This window comes from Sesamum indicum, linkage group LG9 (genome assembly GCF_026168435.1).
Source record: "Sesamum indicum cultivar Baizhima isolate 11 linkage group LG9, ASM2616843v1, whole genome shotgun sequence".
In the NCBI taxonomy this organism is placed as follows: Eukaryota; Viridiplantae; Streptophyta; class Magnoliopsida; order Lamiales; family Pedaliaceae; genus Sesamum; species Sesamum indicum.
The window spans coordinates 19,553,923-19,568,540 of NC_142665.1; the positions used below are offsets into that span (position 1 = coordinate 19,553,923).

Sequence of the window (14,618 nt, forward strand, 5' to 3'; positions counted from 1 at the left end):
TAAGGTGAAGATGATTTCAGCGATCAAAACTAAAGTTAAATATCAACTCAGAATACAGCTGCAATACATTGAGAAACTGATAATTCCAAATCAGCAAGCATCATCGGTGGGATGACATGTTTCTTGCCGACAGAGAGTCCAGAGGCTCTGGACTACCAATTATTTCTAAACCATCTACATTTGCTTATGAACATGAAGTGAACACAAAATCATCGAACTTTGCCAGCTTTTGAGGTCTTGAATTATTCCTTTCACTCGCTTTTTGCTTTTCTCCCTTCTTACTGGAACATTGAATCATTTGATGGTAACGAGAACTGCAGCTGCTTGCTACAACATGATTCAACTATGCACCAAACACTACATGCTACATCATAATGTTGAGCGCTTCAGGTAGACCAATACCCCAATGCTTGTCAGAGCAACTGCTCCTGCAAAAATCCCGTAGTGGAGAGAAGCCGCCCCACCTTTCTCGGCAACTACAGTATCGGATGAGGGCTTCGTCGTTTCTTGACTTGAATCATAGTACTCCAAATGTAACCTCAAAATCTGGTAAAATAAGACATGACATCAGGAAATCATGATGGCGAAAAGTTGGCGATGCAACAGAGTGAATGGAAGCTCCGGTGTAAAAGAAAACAATATCATAACAAACGGATGGTATTTTTATCAGCAATATATCCACGCTAGTCACCGAAGGACACATGGGAGATGAAGAGCGAGAAGCATGTAATGAAAGCTGATTCACTTTTCCAAGATAGGGATTGGAGAAAGTATTCATGTTGTAGCAAAATGGTACCTGCTGACACTTTGAAATTCCCTGTACATTTACCAAGCTTAAGTTAATAACTTGCCCAGCAGGTGCTGTATTAGCATCTCTGCATTAGTGCAATACTAGAGGTAGTGTCGCGAAATGTCAACTCCTTTTAGTTTTGGCAACATAATGGCCTATGATAGAATTTATAAGGTTCTTGTAACTCTCTGTGTACTTCAATCAAGGAAGGTAAATAATTTGAAAACTGCAACTCATAAGTAGCAAAATGGAAACCTAAGAGATGTGAGCTGACATACCAAAGCAGACAACTCTAAGCCAGCTGCAAAGAAAAGCATACTAAAGATGCTGATTACTGTAACTATACTGATCCCACAGTTAAGAGGCGAAGAGCTTTGGCCGAGCTTCTGGTGGGGTTTGTGACCCAAGACAAGGGGCAAATGGCACATCATTTTGTAGAATATCCAAAGCACAATATCATGATAAAAGTTTTAGAGAACAATATATATATATATATTTATATACACATATATATAGACATTTATGGCTCTGGAGGATTTCAGATTCAAGTTGTCTCAAGTCGATCAGCATGTTGAATGCTATCAACAGAGACAATAACATCCTGCACTTTCTCTTGTTATAGTATCCTTGGTGAGTGAGCTGAATAAAAATTTCAAAGAACAAAATTTACTAGATCATCATCGTGGGAATGTTCTAAACTTTCTTCTTTAAAAGGTAAGTAAAAGCTCAATATTAGATCATGGATATCTTTACAATGTTCCTCCAATATCACCCAGCTCTCAGGTGTATGTCAACTCCCAGATTATTTCACAGTTTATCATATTCTGTAAATAAGAAAACATACAGGGAAACAACCACTCTCACCTTTTGTCCTGCTGATCTTGCATGGGTTACAGCACTAAGAAGATCTCCATCTGTTGTGAGGAGAACTTTATCACCTTCATCATCTTCATACTAGAAGATAATACAGAAAGGGCATTAAGAAACTTCTCATTGAAAAGCAAATAACGAGGAATTTTCTATATGCTTATATACCCACCAGAAGTTGGGGGCAACTTTGATCACTGGATGCACCCACCCGTTGCATAACAGCAGAAACAAGTTCAGATAAACTGTCCGTGCCTGGTGGGAAAGACAGAGAGAAGATTAAAGCATTAGAGTAAACAGAAAATCTTCTATTGAGTTTCTTCATTAAGCTTGAATGTATTCTTTTGCTTTCTTCATTGAACTCAATCATGAGATGACACGTATCTCCATATCAGGACCAGCAGCATGAGATAGTTTCGTGCCTGACAATCTTTCGATTAGTATATATGATTGTTTGTTTGAAGTTCCATTTAATAAAGCACCATCAGCAACAATGCGCTGTCTTTAGTATTGCTGGTCCCTATCGTCACATTCTGGTACATGCTCTCTTTTAAAGGACCCAAATTTTTAGGCCTCCACACAGCTAGATGATTTGATGGCACTTATTCATAAAGATCACTCTAAGAACTAAAGATAAGACGCTCCAAATAATCACAGATCAAACATGCGTCAGAAGATGGGTAACAACTGAAGATATTAGTGAATAATAACCATACTAGCATTGCACACTGACCAAAATTAAATCGGTGCACACGCCCTTTTTGGTCCTTGAATTTGAAAGAAAATGAATTCCCAAGACCAAGAGAAGGGTAGGCAGACTTGGCTTGTTCTACACCCTCTGATGTCGCATATTGGGGCATAGACATTTCACTGTATAAAAACGAGCAAGAAAGATCAGTATACAAACATCCCAATAATCAAGATAATTAACAAGAAAAGTAGAGTAATACCTGTGAGTGTCAAAATCATCCGGGGGCTCCAAATTAAGTGCTGAATCCCAGAAATTTTGCAACACTGTATTTGCAATATCATTACCAGTCCCGGAGCTACTTTCAACCTTGAGAGAAAAACTAAAGGAACTTAATTCTTCCCTCCATCAAGAAATATATACAACACACTACCATGTCCATTAATCTACTTTGTTTGCGTTAGCAAATACCAGTAATTTGTCAATACAAGTGGCAAGTTTCGGGGAGCTCATAATCCGACAAACATGCAGACAGTAAAGATACACTTATCTTGACAGAACTTTCCCTTCTCTATCCTAGAACATAAAGCAAAAGTGGAGAGATACAAGATCAGGGTCATTGTAGATAACGTAATTAATTACCCTTACAAAGTTAATGATGATCAAAAAGAATTTGTAAGAGCACTGATACATTTAGTTGTATATCAATAATGTGCAAATGCAGAAACATGCACTATATTTGGATTAACTTATTTTTCAGACTGAAATACATTTCCCTTGGAGAATGAGTGAACTCTGAAATGAAAATGCTTTTGGGAGTTGAAAAGTTGAACCAATTGGGTGCACAGATTGATTGGACATTACATTTTGAAAAATATGTTTGTTTTACTTGTTCTCAACTGGAAACAAAGAGTGTCTTTTTCAAAATAGAACCTTACTTTCTAAAAATGAGGTGTAAGCCTCTGAAGAAAGGGGTTGCAACAAGTTTTATATTCTTAAATGTTCTTGGAAAAAATTCAAATAGAAAATGAGAGAAACAAACATTTCCTTTTAGTGTAAATTACAACAAGTTCTCCTTAGGTTTGGTATAATTACGAATACCTTTGAAAATTTATAAATACCCTCCTCATATTTGATGAAATTATGTAATCTTTTAATGGAGGTCCAGAATTTTCAACTTTTTGCCTTGCTGTAATTTTTTCTTTTTAAAAAAAAATGTAAAAAAAGTGGATGGAAAATTTGAAATATTGTAAAAAAATTATCCACTTATTCGATGAAAACACTACAGAAAAATTTTAATAAATAAATAAAATTATAATTTATAGCCCACAAGGGCGTTTTAATCACTTCACACACAAAAATTGGATAAAAACCTAAATTGTTAAGCTGTCAGTAATTTGGGGGGCATTGGTAATCCTCCAAACAACGAAGGGTATTTGTAATTATGTCAAATCTCACGACAACTTATTATTGTATTTTACGCTTTTTTTATATTGAAAATGCCAAATAGAAAGATGAATCCAAAACTTAGCAGTATGTTTTATACACAGGTTGACGAGGACAGCATAAATTCTGATTGACATTTTCATCCCTCAAAATCAGAATATAAATATATATATATATATAAACCAGTACCCCTTGACTAGTATGCAGCCACTTCGGACAAGATAAGTATTCAGTTCCACGTCTGAAAGAGTCCTCTTAGGTTATCAGAACATTATTTCAGGACAAGAAAACCAAGAGAGTGCTTAGGATAGGGTATACATGTGAGTAGGCAAAGTTCTCATCTCACCAAGAATTGTTAGGTAGTATACACTATGCAGTTTATGTTAAAAAGCTTCTATCAGTAAATTTAGAGGTGTATCAATCACTAGTTGAGTACAAGTCACTACGCCAAAAATTTAAGGGGGCGTGATGTGGCAATCAACAGAAAAGAACTTTACCATAGAAATTGCTGCATGAGTTATCTGCAAAACATCCAGACAGGCAGCAATGCCTCCATCTGCCAAGAAAATAATGTTAAAAATTTTTGAGAATGGAAAAGAGAATTTAATGTAGTACTCACCTTTGTCAACAACAGGAAGATGCAAAAATTTCCCATCATGCATGATATGCAATGCCTCAAGAATTGTTGTCTCCAGCGCCGCAGATTCAGGGTTAGGCGTCATTACCTTGAGAAAAGGAAGTGGCATGAAAGCACAATAAGTTAACAGAGACATCTTAACCAACAACCATGATAATCAGGTGAAAGTTAAGGAAACTATTTCATTAGATCCATGAAATTAAATTTGTGAAAGGGGAATCACTAGTACTCTTCGTAGTCAAGAAGAAAAGTGCAGAAATAATCCCACCACAGTCACAACAAGCTCAAAATAAAGACCAAGGGGCGGGGGACCATAGACTGAGCTATGAGTTTCATGACATCAACAATTAGAGATTACAAACACACAGCAAATTAAGAATAATTTACTAGTCATGCATCCACACAAGTAATTCCGAAATGGGCAAACCAAGAAAACAACTATCAAAATTGCTTCAATGTTAAAGAAATCTGTCAGAAAGTTATATGATTCATCTGATAAAAATAGTGCTAAGTAAGCTGGAAATAAAGCCTCATAATAACTTTCCATTTAGAATGAGGGGCAAAAGCATAAAAGTTAGTCAAGTAATTGATGCAATATGAGAGAAGCATGCTGCATATTTGATAAGAACCATGAAAGTAAAAGAAGCTGGCATACCTTCTCCACTAGAGTTAGCTCAGGAGAAAGGTTTTGGGACACAACTCGCATGAGTATATCTTTTGAGCTGAAACAAATTTCCAAAATTTAAACATGAGCTTAATCATTTGCAGAAGACCACATATCATTTTAGAGCAAGCAAGTTTTCTGATCAAAAGATTATACGTGAGAATCCCCTGCATACTGTTTCCTGTCATAACAAGAACTGAATTGACCCGTAATTCACGCATTCTTTTAGCAGCAACATAAACAGGATCTTGAGGAGATACAGTTGCAACCCTGAAGACGTGACAATATTACAGACTTAGTAGCGAAAACAATGTCAGGGAAACTGTAGCATCACAGAGAGGAAGATCCTCAGCAAGTACAATTTACCTAGAATTTTCGGAGATGATAGCGGATAGAGAAGGCTTGAACATGCGTTCCCTAAGTGTTTCTATCAAAGCTGATGGTGCTGAAAGGCAAAGAAAGAATGAAAGTTTTTTATCAGTATTCGATGTTATGCAAACAGAAAGACAATACTAGACGATACAATGAACATGAAAATTTATGAAATGCTGTAAACTGCAAAAACTAATACATAGCTAGTATGAGCTGCTTTAAACTTATTATATGGATTAAATTGGCACTAGTCTACTACATTGAGCGTTGGGCTTAAGTATCTCCGAAATGCAGTTTAGCTGCAACAATTTTCCAGGCCAGTTTATGCTGAGTTGTTGCACTGATTTCATATAAGATCCTAGAAGAACCATAAGGATAGACAAGGCACAATCATCAATTTTTCTATTATATTCCTTTCACTACTTCCATTTGCAACAATGAAGCATTATAATGAACAAACGAAAGGCATGTCCCAGAATAGGTAATTTTTACCCTATTAAAGTTTAATATTTGCAAGTTCATAATATGCTGATGCAAAGTGTAAAGGATGTTGTGTGAGTCAACTCTACAATCACCCAAGGGCTTCCTTCATGCAGATAGAAAGAAAATGGACCTTACTGACAGCAAAAATCACTTGCAAATTAATCAACCTTCACAAGAATATAGGATTTGCAAGGAAATGAAGAACTGCAAGTCAGAATTACTTCTCTAACACTGAAGGGATAATTTTATTTTTCTTTGTCGTTTGGAAAAATATAGTTTATCATCCTAATATAGAAACCAATATCAATAGCAAATAAACATTGAATTTGGAACTAACCGGAGAAATTGCTTCCAAATTGGCGTTCTACACCTTCAACTGCAGCTGCAATAGCACTTCCCTGCTCAGCAGCCTTCTCCATTCTTGATATAGCATCATATAGGCATTTTGTGATATCTAACAGTGCTATAACTTCACCATTCTCAACAACAGGGAGGTGCCGGAATTTCCCTGTTAAAGAAAATAAATCAGTGAACAGTAATTATAAGTAACAAATATGTCAATAAAAATGCGAACAGTAAAAGAAGTAATTAGCAATGAACATTTGTGCTTTTGAACGAAGCAAAATATCAGCCGCATTTGTGTTTCTGGACAAAGCAAAGTATCAGATGAATTAGAAAGAGGAAGGGTTACAGCATCAAACCTGAAGGGAGGTTAACATAATAACTTGCTAAAGTTGGCCATTCTTACAACAATTTTAATCAATGCTTAAATACTTGCATGCACAGCCAAATACCTAAGCTCTAGTTCACTACCAAATCATAATTTCTGGGCAAACAGCATAGAAATACTCCCGAAGCAAACAAGGCATGGAAAATATCAACCTTGGACCATCTTCTGCAAAGCCTCAATAGCCAAAGAGTCTGCGTTCACAAAAATAGGATTTCTAGTCATCACTTTTGAAATTACTGTCTGCTCGGGCCTCAATTCCTCAGCTATTACCCTGGTTGCTATGTCCTGCGCACAAGAGTTTCAGTAAAATTAAATTGATACTGCTGCACATTCCATCTCAATAATTGCAAAAAAGCATAAGGATCAGTTTAAGTTCATCTCATTAGCATATGCAGCACCATCATCTTCGAATCCTTTCTCCGTTTTGCTTCCACTTAAGAAAACTGATAAACGAAAGAACTAAAAACAAACAGAAGAATGAAGCAGAAAAACAGAATTTCGTTCAGAATGCCCATGATATGAGTACCTTATCAGTAACAATTCCAGAAAGCAAGGCATTAGCATCGGTAAGCAGAACAGCATCCACGCGCCTGGCTGCCATCCTTCTACAGGCATCCAACACTGTCGTCCCCTCAGGAATTGTAAGTGCCTTAGATAACCGGAGTTTCTTCACCGTCCTCTCCGCAACACTAGACATGCATGAACACACGCAAACCAAACACAGTCGATCCCAGATCATATGGGTTCCATACAAGTTACCAATTGAGTTTGAGTAAACATCCAAGTATATAGGTACAGAAAATGACAAGTAAATAATGGTAACCGAAAGTCTATCAACTTGATATACTAGATAAAAAAACTGTTCGAACATAATGTAATCAAATGGTGTAAGACAACACATATAAAAGCATACACATGATCACTTAAATACACATACATATATAAGAAATCATAATAAATCCTAAGCATAAAAGTTCAACAAAATGAGACACAGCACAGGTCCAAGCACAAAGGTAAAGGAGAGAAGGGGTGATTGTCCCGTAAATGTCCATACTTCCATATACCATACATGCAAACACAATACAATCAAGAGATAGCACCTTCATAGAAAAGGCCAATTTCACCATTTTGCCCCATTAGAGAAGATCATGTATGCATAATCCACATTCAATCAAGGGCAATTTGGTCGTCTCAGTCAAATTCCACTCAAAGCAAGCGTTTTAGGGTGCATGCGACAAAACGACATGGCCTGCCAAAATTATAGGAGAAATTTTATGGTATCTGTATTTTACTAATTAAGCAGTAGCACCAATCCTCTAAATCAATTCCAATTCTTCAGTACCTTTTATCTAAAATAGATTACACAAAAGCTGCAGTGCTTCTCATCTCACTCTCTAATAATCAGTGTTCTTCCAGTTAACTACTATTCCAAATCTTGCATGTAACACGGGCTTCGAGCAAATGAACGTTTCCCACTAAAACCTCATCCTGTACAACGATTTTGACTTTCACCTTCAAGTCCCAATATACGTCTACCCAAACATATCAATAATCAAACTCAAATCTCCATCCAAAAAAACAAAAAAAAAAACAATGAACCATATATGAATAATATAAACAGGTAATCTATCTGTGGGAAGCTTACGAGTTGGAAGGGGAGGACGGCTTAGCATTGGCCCCATTACTGACGGAGCCGTTCTCAGAAGAAGCCGCCGACGACTTCTTCACGGAAGAGGAACTGCGCCTCTGGGCCACACTGTTGCGTCTCGGAGCCGGCGGAGCCGGCGGACCACTCATCTTCCTTCTTAATTATACGTAAAACAAAAATAAAATCTACGTCAATTATATTTTCTTATACCACCGCGATTACGACGAGCATAAGGATTCCAATAAATCAAATCAAAAGAGAGGTTAGGGCTGGAGCAGTCGGGGCCGCCCTATCCCTCTGCTCTCCTCCTCTTCTCGACCTTCTCCGATGAGAACCGAGAGAGTCAGAGGAACGTGGCTGCGTGGGTCTGGTGTGGGATTTCAAATGTGTTTTACTTTCGCTTTTGTTTTGGTTTTATAATATAGAGAGAGAGAGAGAGAGAGAGAGTAATCGTTGTGGTGTTGAAGATGCGAGTGTCTTTGTTTGGATTTGTTTATTACATCCTGCGGCTGTCAGCTCTTCTCCAATCAATTCTTTGTGTGCGTGTTTTCTTGTTAGTGTGGAGTGCGTCGTAGACTACAAATTATGTGTGAAGAAGGAAAACTCATTCCTATATTGTTTTGTTTTGTTTTTCCCTTTCGGGGGTCTCACGCTTTGTCTTTTACTATTTTGTTTTTTCGTTAGATCACCATCACAAATTTAACATAATTATAAATATTTTTTATTATTAAAAATTTTATCAATATTTTTATTATTATTTAATAAAATTATATAATTTTTAAATGAATGTTCGAAATTATCAATTTTACTCTTTTTATATTTTTAAAAATAAACAGTAAAAAATCTTTAGAAAAGCAAACAAGGTGGATAAAAAATTATAAAATTAAAATATCAACTTAAGTCCATAAAAAATTTAAAAAAAATTAAATTATAATTCATAATTTACAAAAGCATTTTGGTCAGTTCGGCATAAAAAATGGATGAAGGTCTAATAGAAGTGAACGGATTTAATCAGTTGTTTGACGGCCGTTAAAATCAGAAAATATTAACAATGAGCGAGTATTTGTGATTATGTCAAATTTCAGGAAAACTTGTTGTAATTTACTATTTTTTATTATTATTAAAGTGTTTTTGCCACCTTCGGTGTGTGTGCTTAGATTTTCAAAAATAAAATAATTAAGATTGTTTATATGAAACTAATTTTTTTGTAAAACTTTATAATGAGTAAATGAAAATCTAAAATACCATAAGGAAAATGAAGAAAAATAGGAGAGAGAAAAAAGATAAAAATATTGAATAAAAAAGAAAGAAAAACTTACTTGATATTAATAATAAATAGATAGATTCATGATAAATAAAAATATAAATAATTTATTGATGTAGTTTTTAAATAAAAATGTAAATGTGAAAAATATATGTGTTATTCTATAAATGGTCTAATTTACACTGGTTAAATTATAATTTATATTATCTATATTTTACTATCTACACTATTATTAATGGTTCTTACTTATTTTTTATTTTCTATTTATGTTTCAATGTTTAATTTTATTTTTTTATTTATTATATAACTTATAATTCACCCATTTATGTAAGCATACAAATATTTTAAAAAATAACAAAAAAAATATTGCTGAAAATCTTTATAAAGTACGACTTTTGTTATGCGCAATCTATATGTATTTTAAGATATTCTTTTGTTGATATGAATTTAATTTATAAAATTAATGTCTATTTATAATATATATATGCATCAAATATACCCTTATTGCTGGTTAATTTCATAAGGTGAGGTCACTGACACATGCACACGCACTTTCTCTCTCTAAGATGTTTTTACTATTTAAATTTTTCTAATTAACATTCGAAAAAAGAGAAAATACTTCATTATTTAATAATTAATATTATTATAGTTAAATAAAGAAAATATTGGGCATATTTATTGTTATAAATTATACGACTAGAAATAATCATTATGTTAAAATTTTAAAATATATCAAGAAATAACAATTTATTTTATTCTAATAGCGTTATGCTCATTTTAGCCATTTTATCAATAACCTTAGACAAAAATACACAAATATTTTCTTACCTTTTGTCAAATGACGAGCTTATAATTGTAATTGCAACTGTACGGCACATTTAAAAAATAATACTTACACAAACATTTCCTGAAAAATATTACACTAACACCATCAAGGAATGTAATTGTAATTTTGCAAAAGAGATGAGTGTTTGTGTGTTTTTGGCACAATTTCAGCAGGTGTCAATATAATTTATCCTATTATATATTTATTGTATTTTATCAACAAAAGTTTATAAATTCAAGATTTACATTAAAAATTCATTTTGTGTAATTATATTTTATTTGTTTACAAAACTTTTGAATAAGAAAATTACACAAATAATTTTTAAAAATTATGTACACGCATAAAACGTATGGCACAGGTTAGGGAATAGTTTGAAATCAATACTTCTCAAATATTTTCCCTTTGATTATTATTTTAAAATTAAAAATAAAAAATAAAAACACAAACAAACAGTTTTTTTTAAAAAAAAAAAAGAATCATACATATTGTAATTTGAAAAGAAAAGATAATCAATTAGTTCGTATGTTTTAATTTGAAATAATAAGTATATTGTAATGTTTTAATATTGACGGGTATCTGTCGATGAGGTTTAGTTTAATTGACAAAGTTGAGGTCCCTATGACTTTTAGGTAATGGGTATGAATTCCATCCACATGTGAGTTTTTATTCTATTTTAATAATAATTATCTTTCTATTGTAATAGTTGCTATTGATTATTAATTATGATAAATTACAACTAACTCCTCTAAGATTTGTCATAATTTCAAATATTTTTTTATTATTTGAAAAATTACAAATATCTCATAAAATTAACGAATGGTTAACAAATACCCTTACATCTGTCGTGATAATGTATTTGCTAAATGAGAATTAATTTCAAAAAAATATGTATAAACTTTTAAATAGGAATATTTTTTTTTATAATTATAATAAATTTTATAATATAATTATGAGATAATTATAATCGAATAAAACAAAAAGGAAAGCTTACTGATAGGTATCCAAAAAATTATACCCACACACCGCAACAGACGATGGCTGCCTTTCACGACGAAAAGGGTTTCGTGGTGCTGCCGTGGAGCTTGTGATGAGGGGTTTGTGGCAGGCAGGGAGTCCTGGGGGATGCCCATCGAATTATTATTTTTATTTAGATAAAATTATATTTTTGGTCCTATAATTTTAAATTGTTAGTACTTTTGATCATGTAACTTATTTTATTTACACATTTAGTTCTTTTTTTCAACGAATTTAATCATGAACTTTGGTCCTTATTTTTGGTGAATTTAATTATGTATTTACAGTTTTGGACTTCTTTACACTATAATGGATCTCATATTTGGTCTTGTAACTATAGGTTTTTCTAGAACCAAATTTGTCAACAGATAATTTACCATAAAGAGACCAAATGTGAGATGCTCGTGACTAAATTCGTAAAAAAAAAGACTAAATATCTAAATTGAGTAAGTTACAGAATCAAATATGCTATGACTTAAAGTTATATGACCAAAAATATAATTTTATCTTTTATTTATTTATTTTGTCTTTATGCTATTTGTTATTTTTACAATTACCAGAAATAGAAAAACAATGTAGATAATTCAATTGTGGTTTTTATTTATTAATTTTGTGTTTTTTATATATATATAGAAATTCATTTCGTGTTCAAAATTGGCATTTTGCTTTACCAATGATCTGATTTCGAAATTCAAATGTATTGGTGTTTATTGAACAACATCAAGTAGGCCCTGATCGTAATTCTATTATGTTGGCAGGAATTAAAATCAAGAATAATAAATGAGATATGAAATAATATACCTAACATTTTTGAGTTACGTATTTATGAAAATAATTTTAATTGTACATTCATCATTTAATTTCATTTCGCTCATACGGTGATAAAACTTGCTATAATATTTATCCTATAGGACTAAACATGCTAAGTTCATAAATCATGGGATCAAGAATACAATATACTCTATTATGCAGGACTAAAAGTGCAATTTTTCCAATGAGAATTGCACGGGTCTCAGGGGAAGTTTGGCCCTTTTGATAACATCTAGGTGTAATTTTCTCATTTTAGACCGTACATGTGTGGTCTCCATATTACGCAAAATTCTTTGAAATTATTTCAAAAATATATAATGTTTAAAGTATATTATTTCAAGACAATATGAAATATATATATATATATATCATAATAATGACCATAAATCAGAAATTACTACAAAAACGAACAAATATTCACACGTACATGAACTTAGAATTTGGGCACCCTTAAAGTTAGGTATACAATTACTCTTCATTATAATAAAATTATAACTATACCCTCCCAATTAATGTAATTAATTTTAAATGACGTAATTATAAAATTTTAATTACATCTTTGTTAATGCGAAAGCATGGTTTTAGGAAAAAAATAATTATTTTTAATTTCATTATTTAATAATCATAAATTAAAGAACGGTTAGGATTCAATCAACACAACATTGCTTTTCTCCAGAGAAATTGAATGTAGAAAGGAAAAAAGAGGTGAATGGGGTGAGAGAGGCTCGAACTCTCGACCTCAGGATCACTCAATAAAGCTATGAGACCTACGCGCTAGCCAACTGCGCCACCACCCCAACGCTGTACTATTATAATTTTTTGATAAAAACACAAAAAATAACATTTTAAGTTTTTCTTCAATAGGATTTAAGCAATTTACTTGCCGTGATATTGCAAATAAGTAAATTACTCCTCTATATAAGAAAATAATAGCAACTTATCACCTCATATGTTTTAAAATAAAGTAATTTACCTCCCTATATAAAAAAGTAAATTACTATATTTTAAAAACAAAGAAAGGTAAATTGCTATTCTTTTTTCACATGAGAATAGTTTGCTTATTTATAATATTACAAAGGGATTACTTGCAAATTTTTCATTCTTCAATATATTAATTATTTTTATATTTTGATATCTAAGGTTAAAGTTGCCATTATTCAAACATCGATTAGTGATAATAATTATAAAATTCGATTACCAAAATAAATTTTGCCCTACCAATAAAATATATGTACTTGCAAGGGACGTTAGAGTGATTAAATAGCAAGAGAAAATAACTCATAAGTACCCGTATTAACAAAATATGGTACTGTAATTTACTCTATTTTCGATAAATATATTCCTCAAAGTACTCTCCAAAATAGGTAAATGGATTTTAATAATGCATTGCATATGTTTTTTATTTTATTATTTTGGGTTAACTATATTAGTAGGTATTTTAGATTTTTTAAAATTCTAAAATTCTACCCGTTTGATCTATTTTAAAATTTTTAGTCTATTAATTTATTGGTCGGACCTAATTAGGGCCTGCCTGTGTTGAGTTTGGATTATGCCGATTCATGGGTTGGGCCCGAGTTTAAAAATAAATCTTTTTAAAAATTTGGGATCACCTCAGAATTAGTCATATATAATAATAAATTAATTTTTATTCAAAAATTTTTAAGCTGGTCCATATCGATTCTAAATAGTGCAGCCCATTGTGCAGGTTGAAATTTGGGTCTGGCTTAGGGTTCATTCATTGCTAAGGTTATGTTTCCTTAACATTATTTTTTGAATTAAAATATAAAAAAAAAACACAGTATTTTAATCCATTTTAGAAATTTAAATTTTTACAAGTATTTTTCTTATTTTAAATGCCACCAAATAGCAAATAATAATTAAATACATTAGTAAGTCCGCATGAAAAAAATAAATCGGACAACAACAAATGAAACTATTATATAAATAGACATACGATGTATTCAATAAATGAAATCCAGCTTATTACTGCGGCCAAGCATATGACATGTATATCTTAATTTTTTATTTTATTTTTCTAATCTCAAAATATATTTATTTATTTTTAAATGGATGAAGGAAAATTTGAGGGGAAAAAAATAAAGAAAAATATGATATTACGATGTATGTTTTATATTACTAATATAAAAAAAAAAGTTATCTACACTCACAAATGACGGTTAATGACACTGCTGCACCAATTTTTTGTGAAGACACCCGTCAACTAATAAGATAACTACCTTATTCAATTTTTTAAAATTTTACATTAACTGATAAATTAATTTTTTTTTTCCTTTATTTCTATATTTTTTGAATATAATGTATTGTTTTATATATTTTACTCTTATTTGTAATATATTTTAAAGCGTAAAATTTTATTTA

General features: G+C 32.0%; 1 protein-coding gene and 1 non-coding gene across 3 annotated transcripts; both read right to left on the bottom strand.

Moving 5' to 3' along the window:
• Window positions 1-14: 14 nt before the first annotated feature.
• On the bottom strand, window positions 15-8,771 carry LOC105178050 (CBS / octicosapeptide/Phox/Bemp1 (PB1) domains-containing protein). 2 transcript variants are annotated; one of them, XM_020699018.2, is made up of 15 exons: window positions 8,323-8,771; window positions 7,204-7,366; window positions 6,830-6,962; window positions 6,285-6,455; window positions 5,459-5,537; window positions 5,249-5,362; window positions 5,084-5,150; window positions 4,411-4,516; window positions 4,289-4,347; window positions 2,608-2,714; window positions 2,391-2,527; window positions 1,830-1,912; window positions 1,655-1,744; window positions 797-817; window positions 15-546 (listed from the first exon to the last, which is right to left on the bottom strand). In XM_020699018.2, the coding sequence occupies exons 1-15, from the start codon at window positions 8,472-8,474 to the stop codon at window positions 370-372; spliced, it is 1,659 nt and encodes a 552-aa protein (XP_020554677.1). In that variant the 5' UTR covers window positions 8,475-8,771; the 3' UTR covers window positions 15-369. The 2 variants fall into 2 exon arrangements, with proteins under 2 accessions (XP_020554677.1, XP_011099699.1); XM_011101397.3 differs by lacking the exon at window positions 797-817 and having other exon boundaries at window positions 8,323-8,768.
• Window positions 8,772-12,949: 4,178 nt separating this feature from the next.
• On the bottom strand, window positions 12,950-13,036 carry TRNAM-CAU (transfer RNA methionine (anticodon CAU)). The gene is given in 2 exon segments: window positions 12,950-12,985; window positions 12,999-13,036. It is a non-coding gene; the product is annotated as a tRNA-Met (tRNA).
• Between the last annotated feature and the right edge of the window lie 1,582 nt (window positions 13,037-14,618).